The sequence below is a fragment of the Callionymus lyra genome, chromosome 1 (assembly GCF_982586985.1).
Source record: "Callionymus lyra chromosome 1, fCalLyr1.hap1.1, whole genome shotgun sequence".
NCBI classification, from domain to species: domain Eukaryota; kingdom Metazoa; phylum Chordata; class Actinopteri; order Syngnathiformes; family Callionymidae; genus Callionymus; species Callionymus lyra.
This window is the reverse complement of record NC_141818.1, coordinates 36291779-36307864: the sequence shown is the minus strand read 5'-3', so window position 1 is coordinate 36307864 and position 16086 is coordinate 36291779. Positions and strand designations below refer to the sequence as shown.

Genomic DNA, 16086 nt, shown 5'->3' with positions numbered 1-16086 from the left:
CTACTCCCGGTACACCCGCCATGATGGATATGTATTCAACCGAACATCTCTGCAACATTTCAGAAGGGGTGTAGCTTCTTTTTATCAGTTAACTGCAGATGTCCTGAACTGTGTGTGTGTGTGTGTGTGTGTTGAGCGTGTGTGTGTAGGTGCAAACATACGTGTTTGGTTTCTAACCGACGGAACATTCTCGAGCCACGAAGTGCAGCTTGAGCTAAAATAAGAAAAATGTGGATTAATTTTGTCTTCATGCTGGGTAGGTTGAGCATCACTTTTATGAACATAAATGTATAACAGGTTATATAAACCGTTTTTCTCTCGAAGGACTGTGCTTCTCTATCAAGGAAAGCTGTAAGTTAGTTTGGATTCTTTAAAAAAAAAATCTAAAGATTCTTAATTAGATTTCCTTTCTAATACAGATCAGTCATTTGTTGGACGACCTCTTCTGTCCGGACCTTCTGAGGCTCTGTTGAACACAGTAGTCTTTTTCCGCTGTGAACTCCTGGTTTACCCGAAAAACGAATCCATTCTGTTGCAGTTGTTTAAGTCAGTATGTTTCATCTTTTAAATTGGGGTAAATCTTCGAGATGGTAGATAACCGGAGGTTCTTCTGCAGAGTCGGGGATCGCACCAAGTTGCTGGGGGAGTTCAGTTCACTCGATGGGGAGGTGGCCGAGATCCCGAAGGTCATCAAGAGACATCACGATGGACGATTAGAGTGTCAGGCTAAAGCTCAGAACAATTCTGCCATTCAGCCAAACGTCAGCGACGCACATCGGCTTCGAGTTATTGGTGAGTGGATGCATTTTTATTTTGAAGAGCCACAAGAAAAGTAAGGTAAAAGAAACAAATGCTACGTTTTTGAGAAACTTTGAGTCTTAAATGAAGGCTTCCTAATCTGCTTCTTTGTATATCAGGACCCTCTAGTGACTGACCCTCAGTCCGAGGGTCCGACTTTTCATTCAAAATCCAGTGAAAACTATTAGCCCCACATGGAAAAGCTGGAACTCTCGCTGAATTCCCTCTTAGTACTGATACAAGGAAAAGTTTTGGACCTCATCTTGGCTGTGTCTCTCCCCTGTAGAACCAGTGAAAAGCGCAGAGGTTCACGTCCTTTCGGGTCCAGCAGAGTTTCTAGAAGGACAGCCATTAAGACTTTATTGTTCAATAATGGCCGGAAGTTACGTCTCCTATGAGTGGCTGTTCAACGGTCGACCATCTTCCCCTCTGGACCGCACAGAATATCTTGAGATCAACAGGTCAGTGGTATCTGTTTTGGTTTTGACTTGACTACTCAATACTTCAGACATAATGATGGACCAATGTCTTCAGAACCAGAAGAGAAAACAGCGGCGTGTACGCTTGTGTTGCTTCAAACCATTTCAACTCGACCCAGGTCTTCACCTCAAACAGCTCCGGGGTCATAATCACAGTCAAGGGTTCGTTGTTATCGCACAAGTGGCTTTTTTCTCTCTAAGAATATCAAATTCCATCGGTTTGTTTCAGAGTTGGTCTCGAATGTAGAAATCACCTTCACTCTGATAAAGGAGGCGTCGAACTACGGCGCTATGGCCCAGTGCCGGGCCTCCACAGGAACACCGCCCATCACCTTCAGGCTCTTCAAAGACTCGGAGATGATTTCCGTCAAGACGACTGACGACGTGAAAGCTGCCTTCATAATCCCTCTGGTGCTGGACAAACACCTCGGATGGTTCCGGTGTCAGGCTGACAATGGAGCTCACGTCGTCTCGAGTCAAGAACTACCTTTAGAAGTTGGTATGTACAAGCTGTATGTGTTTAAAATATACAGTATTTAAAAAGGATTAAACAATCAACCCTTTTATATCAAGATAATGAAAATAAATCACCCTCTCCTTGAAGTTCCTACCAAAATACCCGATTTCCATGTATTCCAGTTTTCAAATGACGCCATTAATACCACACGTCATGTTTAAAAATAAATAGATGCAGTAATTTATCGTGTCAAAAGGAACATGTGTCAAGGTCATGCCCTGGAGACCAACCAAGTCATTTTGTTTATATAGCGCTTTTCCAGACCAGGGTCACAACGCGCTTAAACAATCAAAACAATATTCAATAAAGTATATACTTTAAAGGTCAAGATAAAACTGAGAACACAACAGGAGTTCCAGAAAATCAAGGAAAAGCCTGAACAAATAGAAACGTCTTAAGATGTTTCTTGAAGGAGTCAGTAGATCATCAAACACAGAGGAAGATCGTTCCAAAGCTTAGGAGCAACAGCCTGAAAAGATTTCTCTCCTCTGGTCCTGAACCGTGTTTAGGAACCATAAGTAGATTCTGATCCACAGACCTCAGAGCCCGAGCTGGGGTGTAAGGCTGGATCAGATCACTGATGTAAGGAGGAGCCTGACCATGAATAGCTCTGAAAGTAAGAACCAGAATTTTAAAGTTGATCCTGAAATAAACTGGAAGCCAGTGAAGAGTTTTAAGGATCGGAGAAATGTGAGTTCTTCTACTTGATATGTGATATGTTGACTTGGTTACACTGAGTTGATGGAAACCCATTTGATTGGAATTGAATACTCCATTTTTAGGACAGTCTGGTCAGTTATAACTTTGTTTCCCTGATAAAGCTCAAAGATTGTGTCCCCTTGTGTGGTTAAGCTAAGCATCCCTGTCCTAATGTTTTAGTAGCCTACTCGAATACTCTCGAAGTCAACATCAGCGTCTCTTAAAATTGAAACCTTCCTCCCTGTCCCGATGGTTCCTCCAGTTGCCGCCGGGGGGCCGGTGAGGATCCATTACGACACCGACACAGGCGAGAACTACGCTGTTGTCGGTCTCAGGTTCTACTGCGAGGCAGCGAAGGGCTCTGAGCTACGTTATCAGTGGTTCCTCAACAACACCCGGCTGCAGACGAGGGGGAGCTTTCACCACGTGGTCCACCAGCCTCCGGGACGCTCGGTTCTGCTGCTGTCGGTCGGCAGAAGAAGCTACGGAGTGTACCACTGCGAAGTGTCGGACAGCTTTTACAACAGCACGTCCATCAGAAGCAGGAAGATTCATATCAACAAAGAAGGTTGTAGACAGGAACTTCCTTTTTTTATGTGGGTTTCAATGTAGCTTAACTTTGATTTCTTCAAGTTCTGAATCAGCTTCCTGTATCAGTGGTGGCAGTGGTGTTCGGGTCATTCACCCTAGTTGTTCTGATGCTGTTAATGTGCTGTACAGTTGGAGTCCTGTTCAGTAAGTACAAAAACTTTGCTCAGAGTTTTAGAAACCGTCCTTGACCCTTGTGTTATGTTAGGGTCAAGGACCCAAAACGACCTCCATAAATACATATGCAGAGGCGGACGTTGTTTACCTTGACCCTAGAGACAACACAAGGGATACCACAAACACATTTGTTCAGGCCTTCGGGTCACCTTGACCCTGAGATGAGTTAACATAAGATAATTATTTTTTATTTTGTTTTTAGGACGAAAGCAAAAAATCAAGGACAAGTGAGTAAAAAAGAACAGGTTCAACTTTTAAAATAACATGTTTACACAATTTACACGAGGATTTTTACATTTGACCAGGTGGAGCCCAGAGTTTGAGATGACAGCGTTTGAAGAGGAGCTTGTAAGTCTTTCCCGTTTTTATGCTCCATCATTCATCTGAGATCTAAATGTTGTGAGGCAGGACGTGCCGCAGTACTGCGAGGATGCAGATGTCGTAGCAGCAGCCAGAGCCGATGGATTCGACGAGGTGATACCGCTTATGTCATTTTTTTAAAAAGACAAAAGATAACTTGATTATGACTTTTCTCCACAGGATGATGATGATAATGATAATGATGATGATGATGATGATGATGATGATTGGCCTTCAACAGCGTCTCTTGAAACTTGATCAGGAAGTTCACTAACTCTCACTCACTCATTTTAAATTGTGTCTGTTATCATGAAAAAGGTCGCAAGAGTAAAGCAAACTCTCTGGTTTAAAAATGAAGATAAAACCAGTTTTGTAAATACATGTTAATCTCTATTAACTTTCACTGTTGTATCTATTTTTACTCTAAAAGAACCTATTTTAATGATGTTTTACATGTAAAAATGACTATTAAATATTTTTTTCTCATGTTCCTTTAATGTTGTCGGAGTTGATCTGAGCTCATTTTACTTGACGGACACCAGAGGAACAATATAGTTTGTCTCAACCCATTCCAAACTGTCACTCAGAAAAAGATGGCTGAGTTAAGACTGGTATACGTTAAGTCCACCGATTTCAAAAGATGATTTACTTTTATTTGGATTAGAATTTTCAAATTCAAAATAAGTTTATGAATGACATAAAATTAATGAATTAATAAAAAAGGAAAATAAATATAATAAGAGTATACTAAATAGCTACACTGGAGGAAACTTTGGAAATCAGAATTAAAAACTTCCTTATCAAAGGGCTTCAAGAGTGCTGTACCATAAAAGTCAAACATAAAAATAGTATTTAAAAAAAAGTTTATAAGTAGAATGTCAAATGTATTGATTTTTTTTTTTTAAAGGAAATTAAATATACAGTGGTATATATTGAATATATATATTGAATATATTTCGAACATTGAAATGCCTAATTTTGTTTAAATAATTCTTGCACACTTTCTGTAAATCATATAAACTTTATTTCACTTCTCAAATATCACTGTGTTTGTCTCCTATAAGAAATATTTAACTGGATTCTTTTTTATCCAAACAACCAATGATTTATAAAGGAAAATCATGAAAATGTACAAGGGTGCCCAAACCTTTTCATACTACTGTAAAAAGGAGTATCCTAAATAGTAACACTGGAGGACACTTTGGAAATCAGAATTAAAATCTTCATTATCAAAGGGTTTCAAGAGTGCTGTACCATAAAATTCAAACGTAAAAAGAGTATTTAAAAAGAAAATTATAAGTAGAATGTGAACTGTATTGATTAATTTAAAAAATAAAGGAAATTAAATATAATAGGAGTATCCTAAATAGTAACACTGGAGGACACTTTGTAAATCAGAATTAAAATCTTCATTATCAAATGGCTTCAAGAGTGCTGTACCATAAAATTCAAACTTAAAAATAGTATTTAAAAAAAATGTATAAGTAGAATGTCAAATATATTGATTAATTTAAAAAAAAAAAAGGAAATTAAATATAATAGGTGTAGCCAAAATGGTAACACTGGAGGACACTTTGTAAATCAGAATTCGAATATTTATAATCAAATTATAAAACAGTATTCAAAATAAGTTAATAAATAATATATTTAATGAATAAAAATGGAATAAAATAAGATCGGCCACTTTAACACTGGAGGAGACTTTGCAAATCAGAATTATAATCTTTATAATCAAAGGAATTATAAAATAGTATTCAAAATAAGTTAATAAATAATATATTGAATGAATAAAAATGGAATAAAATAAGATCGGTCACTGTAACACTGTAGCAAACTTTAAAATGATGTTTAATTTAAACATTAAAGGTTTAAAACCGTGACCATCTATGTTACACATCAAAGAGACCATCCGTGTCTTTATGACACGAAAGTGACTTTTAGTTCTCCATTATTATTCCATTATTTCTAGAGGAATAACCCTCGTGTGTGTAGGATCGGATTTTGTGAACGTAATCGACAAGCTCCGCCCACTCCGTAGACCACGCCCAGTAACGCCCACGTGACGCAGATGGCTCTTGTGCGCATCTGATCGAGCAGCAGGGAGCGCTCTCACGACCGCAGGAGGAGAAACCGTCTCTCGAGAGGAGAAAGTCTAGGAGATTTTTTGGAGGAGAATATGGAGGAGACGAGCGGCGCCCTCGCGGGCTTCAACCTGCAGAAGTTCCTCCGGCAGCCGCTGACCATCGTGCGTGTGATCAGTTGGGTGAGTGACGCCCGGAGACTTTAAAAAAGTTCTCGAGAATATCTCACTTATTATCAACACCCGGCGGGCGTCATGTTGCAGCAGCAGCTGCTGCTGTGACAACCAAACACTTTTTAAAAAAAAGTTCAAGCCACATCTTCTTCTTCTTCATCTGCAACCGATCCGTGGTGTGTGCGCGTGAACAAATGTTTGCTCGTGTTCGTGATCCACCTGTCGCTGTGGCAGAGAGAACCTGTCCTCGCGTGGCTCGAGCGTGTGGACCAGCAAAAAAAAGATCAGGTGACCTTGAAGTCACACGTTAAAAAAGTCTCCCATTTCGATGAGGGTTCTGGAAGAACTAGTTTCATAATAGGGTGTGTGTGTGTTTGTGTGTGTGTGTGTGTTTGTGTGTGTGGTGATTTTCAAATGACGTTTAAAAACAATGGTGTATTTCTGGTACTGCAGTACTGGAAGTGAAGTACAACAAGAGCAGTGTTCAAAATACAACAACATTCCTGAGAGTGTAGATGGTAGATAACGTGTGTAAAGTGTAAACTGGTGTAAAGTGACACCTCAGCTGAAAGTCTCTCGCTCTGTCGTTCATCTTTACTCTTTTTTTAATATGACATAAGCACCGGGTATTATTGCAAGTATTTGCAGTGGTTTTTACCTTTTTTGAGGGTTTTTTGAGTGATTGATTTTGTGTACAAGTTTGCGGCCCATGTGAGGCTGGAGGGATGTTTGAAAAGGTCAGTGTTTTAATATGACGGCTTGTCTTTTACTTTAGATTTTATTGTTGGCTGCTGATTGAATTCTAAAAGAAATTGAAGAGATTTTTATGTTTTTTCTTTTTTTTTGGCTGGAATTTCTTGGTCATAAAAATAAACAGACAAAGGTAAAGACTCTTCTTCTGTCCATAGATCTTTAATAAGTTCTATTTCATAAAGAGTGCAATATTTGACAATAATATTCAATATTTAGAAGATTTTTTGTCTTCTTTTTTTGCCCTTTCGCTTGAAGGCCCCTCACAAAAGTATCTGTATTCAAGTGGCCCCTTAGATAGTGAAATGAGAGACTAATTCATTTTTTTTAAATAACTTTTTCAGTTATTTTTATTTCTTGTAACTTAAAATTTAAAAAGTAGAAAAAGAAACGCGTATTTAAGTTCTGACAATAGTACCTTTTCTAAATTAACTGTCATACATTACATGTCAAAGGAAATATTACACCGTTAAACATGTTTTTTTGTATTTTATCTTTTTTTCAAAACAATATCTTTATGCAAAGGAGACATGGGTAGACTCGAACTTATAGGTCAAAGGTCAACAATGCTTTTAAATCCTCAATCAAGGTGTCCTCAATCAATCCCAGAAATATGTTAAGATCATGTAAGTTTATCAACATTTTTGTCGCGTTATATTACATTTATGGTCAAATCTATCGTCCTCAGTTTGTGGTGGTCCTGTGTCCGACCTCCGACCCCTCCTCTCCGCTCCACCCCCCACCCCCCACCCCTCCACTGCAACAGTCGCCCTCTCTATCCTCCTCCCGGATCTCATTAGGAGTCTTGTTAGTGAAGCTGTGGCATCTCTGCAGTCACATGGTTGGCAGCTGCACTCAGAACTGGGTCACATGGTCAGGCGGGTAACCGGAGCAGACTGTCGAGAGGAGGGGGCTACGTATGGGGAAACAACAAGACTGTTTATGCTGAAAATCTGCATTCAACGGAACAACATTGTTCCTTAAAACACGCCCACTCTGTTGCGATTGGTCGCCTGAGAGCCGGAGTGAAGGGTGAAATCCCGGCGACCGCTTGCTTCAATTTTCATATTTATTGATCATGTTTTTAAAACTTTTTTTTAGCAACAGCAAAGCATGTTTTATTTTGAAATATGAGCGTCAAACTACTGTCGTTCTCATAGTTGTCGTCGTTAGTTCAAGCTGGATAAACATGGTGTTAACTGTTTAAAAGTGAGTGTGAACCTCAATGAATGAAAGCAGTAAATCCTTCTATCACAGGAGTGGCATCGATTCAATCACTGTCTGCGATGACGGAGAGAATCTTGAACTTTGTCTGTACTTTGAGTGGACGAACACCCAGATAAGAACTTATCTGCTCGGAGAGATTAGAGAACCAACTGCCCTCCTTGAAGAAAAGAATGAAAAGTGTTGATTCTTCTAAATCGTTTAAAAACAAATTCTAAATGTGAAATTTATTTCAGATATTGGTGTAAAAATTGACCTTTCAAGCTCCTCACTTGACATTTTTAGGGGAAAATCAAACACAAATAATTCAGCCTTGAAAAAACTATTTGACAAACTATTCTTATATTTTATATTATCATCAGATATTTTCTTATTTATGACTAACTTCGCTTAATTGTTTTTTTAAGGTATTTTATCTTGATTTCACTTTTTGCCATAAAGGTTTTGGTTGACTTGCTGCAAAATATTAACACTCAAGTACAGTTATATTAAAGTATATTTTTAATATAAAGCTAAAGACCTTATTTTTCCAAAATACTGCGTTTAATTAAGTGTGTCGATGAAGAACCAGTGAGGATCTAGAGAAGGTGCTCATGCAGGAGCAAAAGCAAAGAGAGAACATGATCTTCAGATCAAATAAGAACATTAAACAGTCGAGAAAAACACACGTCAACACAAGACACGTGATCAGTACTAGCAGGTACTGACAAAATAGTACTGACGGGAAAATAAATCGACTCTTCTTCAAAAGAAAAATGGATATTTTTGACACAACTTTGAAGTTTTTTTCCATTGTAAGGAATAAAAGTTAACGTTAAAATAGTGGATTATTTGAGGCGGGTCTTTAAAGATCAACTAATTACATTAGGGAAAATAAACTTAAGCCAAACTCAAAACTCTTTGTTTTTTCCTCAAGCTAAAATCGTGTTTACGATAACCACGACCACTCTGCTGTGATTGGTCAAACAACAAGGTTTGTCACCATGCATTAGCAATCCCGGAAGTCTTCGCCTCCAGGGGACTCGTTGCATAAACAAAGCGGGGCGTGATTACAGCCGGCCGCAGGAGGAGGACGAGTGAAGCCATTATTACATCATAATGGACTTCGCTCTTGTAACCTCTCGTTCGCTGAGATGGGGGAGAACTTTATAAAGTAATAAGTTCAAAAAAAGGTCATGATGAGGGACTTACTTCATCTTGGCGAGGAAGACTTTAACATTTGAAACATGTGAGTCATGAGAGTTTGACATTAGTTGACCTTTAAGACTCCGGTCTAAACCGGTTTCAAGTGAGCTGCATGGAAAGTCCGTTTTCGACGGGTCTGACGTCTTCTCTCTCTCTCTCTCTCGGCAGCTCCTGGCCATGGTGGTCTTCGCCTGCATCACCACGGAGGGCTACGTCAACTCCATCCACAGCCCAGAAACCAAGTGCATCTTCAACCAGAACGACTCCGCGTGTAGCTACGCCGTCGGCATCGGCGTGATCGCCTTCCTGGCCTGCGCCGTCTTCCTGGTGCTGGACGTCTACCTGCCGTTCTCCAGCAGCGCCGAGCAGAGGAAGATCGCCGTGATGGTGGATTTGGGGTTTTCGGGTAAGTTGACCCAGAATGAACGATGGTGTTAGCGACACCCGTGCTAACGGAGCTAACCGTGGTGCAGGCGTCTGGACCTTCCTGTGGTTCGTCTGCTTCTGTCTGCTGGCCAACCAGTGGAGCTTCACCGAGGACGTGTTCATGATCCCTCAAGACGCTGCACGAGCCACCATAGCCTTCTCCTTCTTCTCCATCGCCACCTGGGTACGTTCTTCACTGTGCAGATGATCTTATGGTTGCTGTTGAGAATCATGATTCAAATATTCTTTGAAACGAACGTGATTCCTAATCGTGATCACATATATTGATCTAAATGTTCTTTGTTAAAATATTGATAAATATAACCGTGATTACAATATTTATCAATAGAATTGTGACAGTATTGATCAAAATAATTGTGATAACGGTATTGATAAGAAATGTTTTCATTACAATATTGATAGTAAAAAAAAAAAATCCTGATTAACATATTGATTGAAATAATAGTGATTACAATATTGATCCAAATATTTATGACAACAATATTTATCAAAAATAATTGTGATTTCCATATTGATAAAAACTCTGATTTATTTAAATATAATATAAAATATATTATAATAAATTCGAAAGAATCCTGATTATAATATTGATCTGAAATATTGATGATGACAATATTGATCAAAAATAATTGTGATTGAAGTATTGATCAAAAATAATTGTGATTGAAGTATTGATAAAAAATAATGCAGTTAGAAATCGTGATTACAATATTGATCCAATTTTGATCAAAAATAATCGTGACTAATAATCGTTAAACGAAATGTATCAACATATTTGTGATAAATAAGGGCATTTATGATATTGATCCAAATATTCCTGATTAATATTTCTAATTTATTGTGAATAAAGATGGTTATCACTGTCTAAATCAAAATAATAGCAATATAAACAAAAAGAGACGACACAAGGGATACCACAAACATTTGTTTTCAGGCCAGTGGCCTTGACCCTGAGATAACACAAGTGTTAAGAATTATTTGTACAATAACAATACAAAATTGTCATTTTTATGATTTAAAATAATCTAGTTTGCTGCAGTAAGGATTTCACAAGATAATTTAACATCACGTGTTGTATTATAATTTATATACAGTATAATATAATAGTAAATATAATATAATCCCAATTATTCCTGCAGGGCATGCTCACCTACTTTGCTCTGGGTCGCTTCCATCGGGGCGGAGACGACGCCACCCTCCCCACGTACAGCGAGGCCCCCGCGGACACGCACACCCCCTACCCTCCGACCTACGCGCCCACCTCCTACAACCCCACCACCTACACCCCCACCACCTACTCCACCTACCCCAGCACCATCTCCGACCTGAAGCAGCAGCCGCCCTTCACCCCCAACATCCAGCCTCAGCCGGACATGAGCTACCAGCCGCCCACCTACTGACACAAAAGGCCGTCCTGTCGCCCCGGAGAGTCCGGAGGCTCCGATTGCAATCGCACGAGTTCCATCGGAGTGAACTGAAATCGAACCAGGGTCAGCTCTCTGGCGGGTCGCAGGGCGTGATCCGCACTGGAGACGGGGCGGTCCTGGCGTGCATGGACTCTTTACCTCAACTGGCCTGATTGCAAAGAAGATGGGGAGACTTATACCTAAAGGTCAAGGGTCAACGGTGTGACTTCATGCTTTTAAGGGCATCAATCAACGCGTCACAATCCCAGAAATGTGTGTAGAATTCATCAGAAATTTCTTTTTTTCTATTTATTTTAAGTATGTCAACACTAAAAAAAACGAATGTCGCTGTTTTCGTTTGGCCGTGTCTGCAACACTGGATTTTTTGAGTTTGCTCTAACAGATTTGCACTTTCAACCTGGGCTCAGATAGAGAGGAGGGTGTGTAGGCGATAACCGTGAACAGGTTTAACTGGCGAGCGTGACTTATTAACAAACGCCCTCGTCGGCTCGTGAGCGGAACCAACCTTTTCTCCTTGTATCACCAACTTTCCGTTAGGAATATGGTCACATGCTGGGATGTTGAGGTTGCACACCTTAATCCGCCAAGAACTTAGTGCCACGTGAATCATTCGTTTCTTCCTTAACCACAAGCAACTGACTATCCAATACTCTACGCTCCATTTTATTTAATCATGTTTCAGAGGTGCTTTTTTTTTTTTAAAGAGAATAAAATGTCTCTTTGTACTGGCAAAATGATCTTCTTGCTTTTAAAAGACCCTTCCACAGTGTGCAGAGGGTTAATGCAGCAGGTTTAATATAGCGTGGATGTATTTTTCCGAGTCTAAACTGAGGTTATATCAGTCATGGTCGGCATGTGGGGGTTTCGTGTTGCGTAGATGCCTCTTCAGTGGCCGTTGATGTCTGTCAATACAGAGCTCCTAAGTTTAATGTGAGAAAAAATCAACACGTTTTAACTCGAGTGTAAATATTTAAGAGTAAATCCACGATAAAAGCTATTGATGTGGCGCCTGGTACCGCTAACGTTGGTTAGAAGAAACTATTTACTTATTTAATTCACACCTGCCTCAGGGGTTACATTTTACACAGTGGCTGTTTTGAGGCAACAAAAAGAGAGCAAGGTATATTTAAAAAAAATCTAAATATGCTAAAATCGTTTTTGTTTATTTTTCCCTCTAAATCCGATAATCAAATTTTCCAAAGATTACTTTATGTATTCACTTCAATCTTTAATGGCCCCATAGATATTCAGTCTAGTAAGGAATACTACAAATCAGTATACAATAAAAAAATCAGTCTCTACATGATTTTTTTTCACCTCATTAGGGCCACATAAGTAGTCAAAGGGCCTCATGTGGCCCCAGAAAGCCCTTTTTCTAGGCCTGATCTACACCTTCCCATGTTTCCGAAGCAAATTGCTAGTTGCTAAATGAACTGCTACAAAGTCCCCTGTTGAGATAATGTTGTAATAACTTTCACACCAATGGTTTTCGATTTATATTAAATTGATTAAAGCAAAGACAAGAATAATCAAGTGACATAAGTACACATTTGTCTCGTACAGGCGTCATAAAAACAATATCCCGGGTTTGCCTGATCCACCAGTTTGATTAAAACATTTCATAAAAATGAAAAAATGAAGGTCATTCTCCGATTCATGCATCACATAATATACAAAAACTACACAAAGAAACTTGGACTTGGAAAACGACAGACTCATCAACTCTGTGCTGCAATTTAAATGAAATAATAATGATTAAAAACATATATAAAATGTTAAAATTGCGATATGACAGCGTTTGTTTATCAGAACAAGAGTCATAACAGAGAAAACATGAAGTAAACAACCTTTTTTTTTTTTTAGAATCCCTTATTAGTCCCGCGATATGACGTGAAGGTCCCCCATAAGTGACATGAACTTGGCGACCATCAGAGCTGTAAGATGGAGCGGTCCTGGCGTGCATGGACTCTTACCTCAACTGGCCTGATTGCAAAGAAGATGGGGAGACTTGTACCTAAAGGTCAAGGGTCAACGGTGTGACTTCATGCTTTTAAGGGCATCAATCAACGCAACGAAAATGGTTTCATTTGAGTCCTTAGATCTGTATTGATGAGAAGAGCTTCCTGGGAACGCCGGTGTCCAGAATCTTGCCGACGTTTTGTGGTGGAGTTTCCTTTTTGAATCTGTTCTCTTTGCTCGGCGTCAGATCGCCGTAACATTGTCGACACACGGCCTGGTACTTGTCAGCCCCCCCGATCACCTCCACCTGTGGACAGGAGAGTTTTTTTTTTTTTTTACTTTTCTTAGTGACAATGGAGAGATATTCTTTTATCATTTTAATCAGGCGATCTCTTACCTCCTTCTCTGCACCGATCCTCTTGGTGTAAGCGGCTTCTTTGTAGCACTGCATGCACACGGCGTGCAGCTTCACCACACTTTCCGCCAGAGGAACCAGGTTGAGAATGTTTCCAAATGCCTGTGTGAAACGAAAAAAAAACAAACGGAGACAATGCCGGTTTAATGGCATAATTGGGGCAAGAGTGAGACGTTTGTGTCCGTGTGTTGAATGGGCTGTTGTCTGAATGAACTCTGTCTGGTGCGAGTCACGGTGTTGTCCTCGGGCTACACAATGAGTCGCTGTGAGTGAGGATCTCTGCAAGCAACAGCCGTTACCTTTCTCTGGAAGGTTCCATCTAACGCTGCGACGATGACGATCTTCCCCAGATTGGCCATCTCCTCACAAAACTCCACGGTGTCTGGAAACTGCAGAGAAACCGTATTTTAAAAAAAGATTTTGAAACTGTAAAATAACAGAAGGTCGTGGAGATACAATCACTTACAAATTGTCCTTCATCGATTCCAATAACACAAGCCTGTAGAGCCCGACTTCTCACCTCAGCCAAACAACAGGCCGGTACGGCTTCCATTGTGCTCCTGAGAGAATCATCGACAGATAGAAATATTGATGTATATAAATGATTTATATAAACACATTCACACCACTAGAGGTCAGCATATACTTGCTTGATTTAGACAAACTTTAATGAACTGCTATTTAGAATCAGAATAAGCTACTTTTATCGCCATTGTTGTAAACACAACATAGAATTAGATACAGAATAACACACCACAAAAAATAATCAATAGAAAAACTGAACCAAGCATTAGGATAATAATATTTGTATAGTAATAAACCCCTTAAGAAAAGTCTATATTTAAACACTGCACAAATACAACTCACTATTTTTAATCCGACAAATACACATTTGACCAAGTAACATGAACAAACCCCATAAACAACTATGTGACTGAAAGGAGCTTGTGGTTGTAACCTTAGTTTTGTTTTATCTCCAACGACCAGACATTTATATTTTACTGCTACATATTTGAAGTTTTGCATCTTTCAAAGGGAATGACCTGTGAATGTTAACATTAAACGTTTATGCAGTCCTTAAGAATATTTGACATCAATACACTATATAATAAGGATAACTGAAAAATACTTTATACCCATTGCCAAGTACAAAAAATATACATGTTTACATTTAATCGTGGGCCACACGAACAAACAAAAAACCCTACTGGCCAATGTATCTAAAAACTAATTTTCAATCCATGGCTTTTAACTCGGCTTTAGTCTATGCAGCTGTTTTATTGTGTATTTCTACCGTTTATTTGATGTACTATATTTCATTTTCTTGTACCGTACTTTGTGTCAACCGCTGTGGTTTTATGTGGAGGTGTGTGTACACTAAAAACTTTTCCCTCCGTCATTAGAAAAACAAAAACTTACTTGTCATGAGTAGCCATTCCCTGGTCAGTGTAGCGAGTATCTTTGGCATATTTGATGACAAGGCAATGGTACTGAGCGACTTGGAAACGACGGACTCTTCTCATCAACTCTGTGCTGCAATTTAAATGAAATAATAATGATTAAAAACATATATAAAATGTATAAAATCCCAGAGAGGACCGACTTGAGTAGGGGCTACAACAAAGCTGTATGGATAATGATGTTAAAATGTGGATACGACAGCGTTTGTTTATCAGAACAAGAGTCATAACAGAGAAAATGTGAAGTAAACAACCTTGAATACTGACTAGGATGATATGACGTGAAGGTCCCCCAAAAGTGACATGAACTTGGGGACCATCAGAGCTGTAATTACGATGTTATTACACAATGTTTATGAAAGTTTGCATGTAAATATTAATATGAAAGAATTTAGAGGAACATTTAAAAAAACGAGTGATGATGGTCCCTCTATTTTTGCTGCTTATGTACGATTAACATATTTTTCCTTCAAAAACTAGGGTGTAGTACACGGTCAGTCTAACATTGATAAAAAAAAATATTATTTGTTATTTTTAATAACTCGTATAAAAATGTATTAGAGAGCAAAGATCGAGTCAATACTGAACCAACTTCACTTAGTTAACTAGGACAGGAAACACATTGACGGATCAACAATGCAACGTTTGGCGGGAGGAGGAAGAATTTCGGGTTTGTTTATTCAATAAAACTCGACTTAATCTAATTTAATACGAAATATAACAGGGAAATGTTGGCATTCATGGATAGGAATCATTATATTTGAATATCTTACCTTTTGCCTGAAAACATAGGTCCGAAGATAACCTGTTGAAATGCAAATGTGACCGTTATTGAATAATCCTGCAATGGTCATTTTTAAGCGTATTTGTCATTTTTATTGTATTCCGTTTTGTTATGTTCGATAAAAAAGCACAAAAAAAACATCCTTCTTTTATTTAAAAGCAAAAGTTCCACTAACCTGGATTTGTCCTCTTGCTTTCCTTGGAGAGTTTGGGAAAGTCTTGGGGAAGTCGATACAGTCCATGTTTATCAGAAAAAAGGGGTTAAAGTTTAAACTAGTGAAATAAAACGTGAGGAAAGACGGACAAAGATTGGCAGCAGAGTTGAAACTCGCGCGCAAACATTGAACTAGGTGGCGCCAGTCGGTGACGTCACCCAAACAGCCGCGGCCTTACGAGGGCCAGTGAAGACCAAAATTCGATTGTACTGTATATCTCGAACATTCACTGGTGAAATGGTTGTTCAGTTTTGACTATTAAATACTGGTTAAGCTTATAGTTTAGGGACTTTTAATAAGTTAACCGAGTGATAAATTATGAACGGATATTTAAAAAAAATTAAATAGA

At 38.9% G+C, this 16086-nt stretch overlaps 3 protein-coding genes across 4 annotated transcripts; 2 read left to right on the top strand and 1 right to left on the bottom strand.

The window, feature by feature from the left end:
• The first annotated feature begins 135 nt into the window (after positions 1-135).
• On the top strand, positions 136-4109 carry LOC148089297 (Fc receptor-like protein 5). 2 transcript variants are annotated; one of them, XR_015710495.1, is made up of 13 exons: positions 136-256; positions 325-351; positions 420-546; positions 617-792; positions 1085-1259; positions 1333-1439; positions 1507-1776; positions 2756-3061; positions 3138-3228; positions 3461-3485; positions 3564-3606; positions 3667-3732; positions 3799-3874. XR_015710495.1 is itself a non-coding variant. In XM_087783437.1 (13 exons), the coding sequence occupies exons 1-13, from the start codon at positions 229-231 to the stop codon at positions 3874-3876; spliced, it is 1530 nt and encodes a 509-aa protein (XP_087639563.1). In that variant the 5' UTR covers positions 136-228; the 3' UTR covers positions 3877-4109. The 2 variants fall into 2 exon arrangements, 1 of the variants encoding a protein (XP_087639563.1); XM_087783437.1 differs by having other exon boundaries at positions 3127-3228; positions 3799-4109.
• A 1563-nt stretch (positions 4110-5672) lies between these two features.
• Positions 5673-12291, top strand: syngr2b (synaptogyrin 2b). The gene is made up of 4 exons (XM_087805328.1): positions 5673-5881; positions 9200-9437; positions 9505-9641; positions 10618-12291. Exons 1-4 carry the CDS (start codon positions 5795-5797, stop codon positions 10876-10878), a joined length of 723 nt encoding a protein of 240 aa, XP_087661454.1. The 5' UTR covers positions 5673-5794; the 3' UTR covers positions 10879-12291.
• Positions 12292-12388: 97 nt separating this feature from the next.
• On the bottom strand, positions 12389-15850 carry tk1 (thymidine kinase 1, soluble). The gene is made up of 7 exons (XM_087805342.1): positions 15699-15850; positions 15513-15544; positions 14699-14812; positions 13746-13839; positions 13579-13668; positions 13262-13381; positions 12389-13171 (listed from the first exon to the last, which is right to left on the bottom strand). The coding sequence occupies exons 1-7, from the start codon at positions 15762-15764 to the stop codon at positions 13001-13003; spliced, it is 687 nt and encodes a 228-aa protein (XP_087661468.1). The 5' UTR covers positions 15765-15850; the 3' UTR covers positions 12389-13000.
• Positions 15851-16086: the final 236 nt, after the last annotated feature.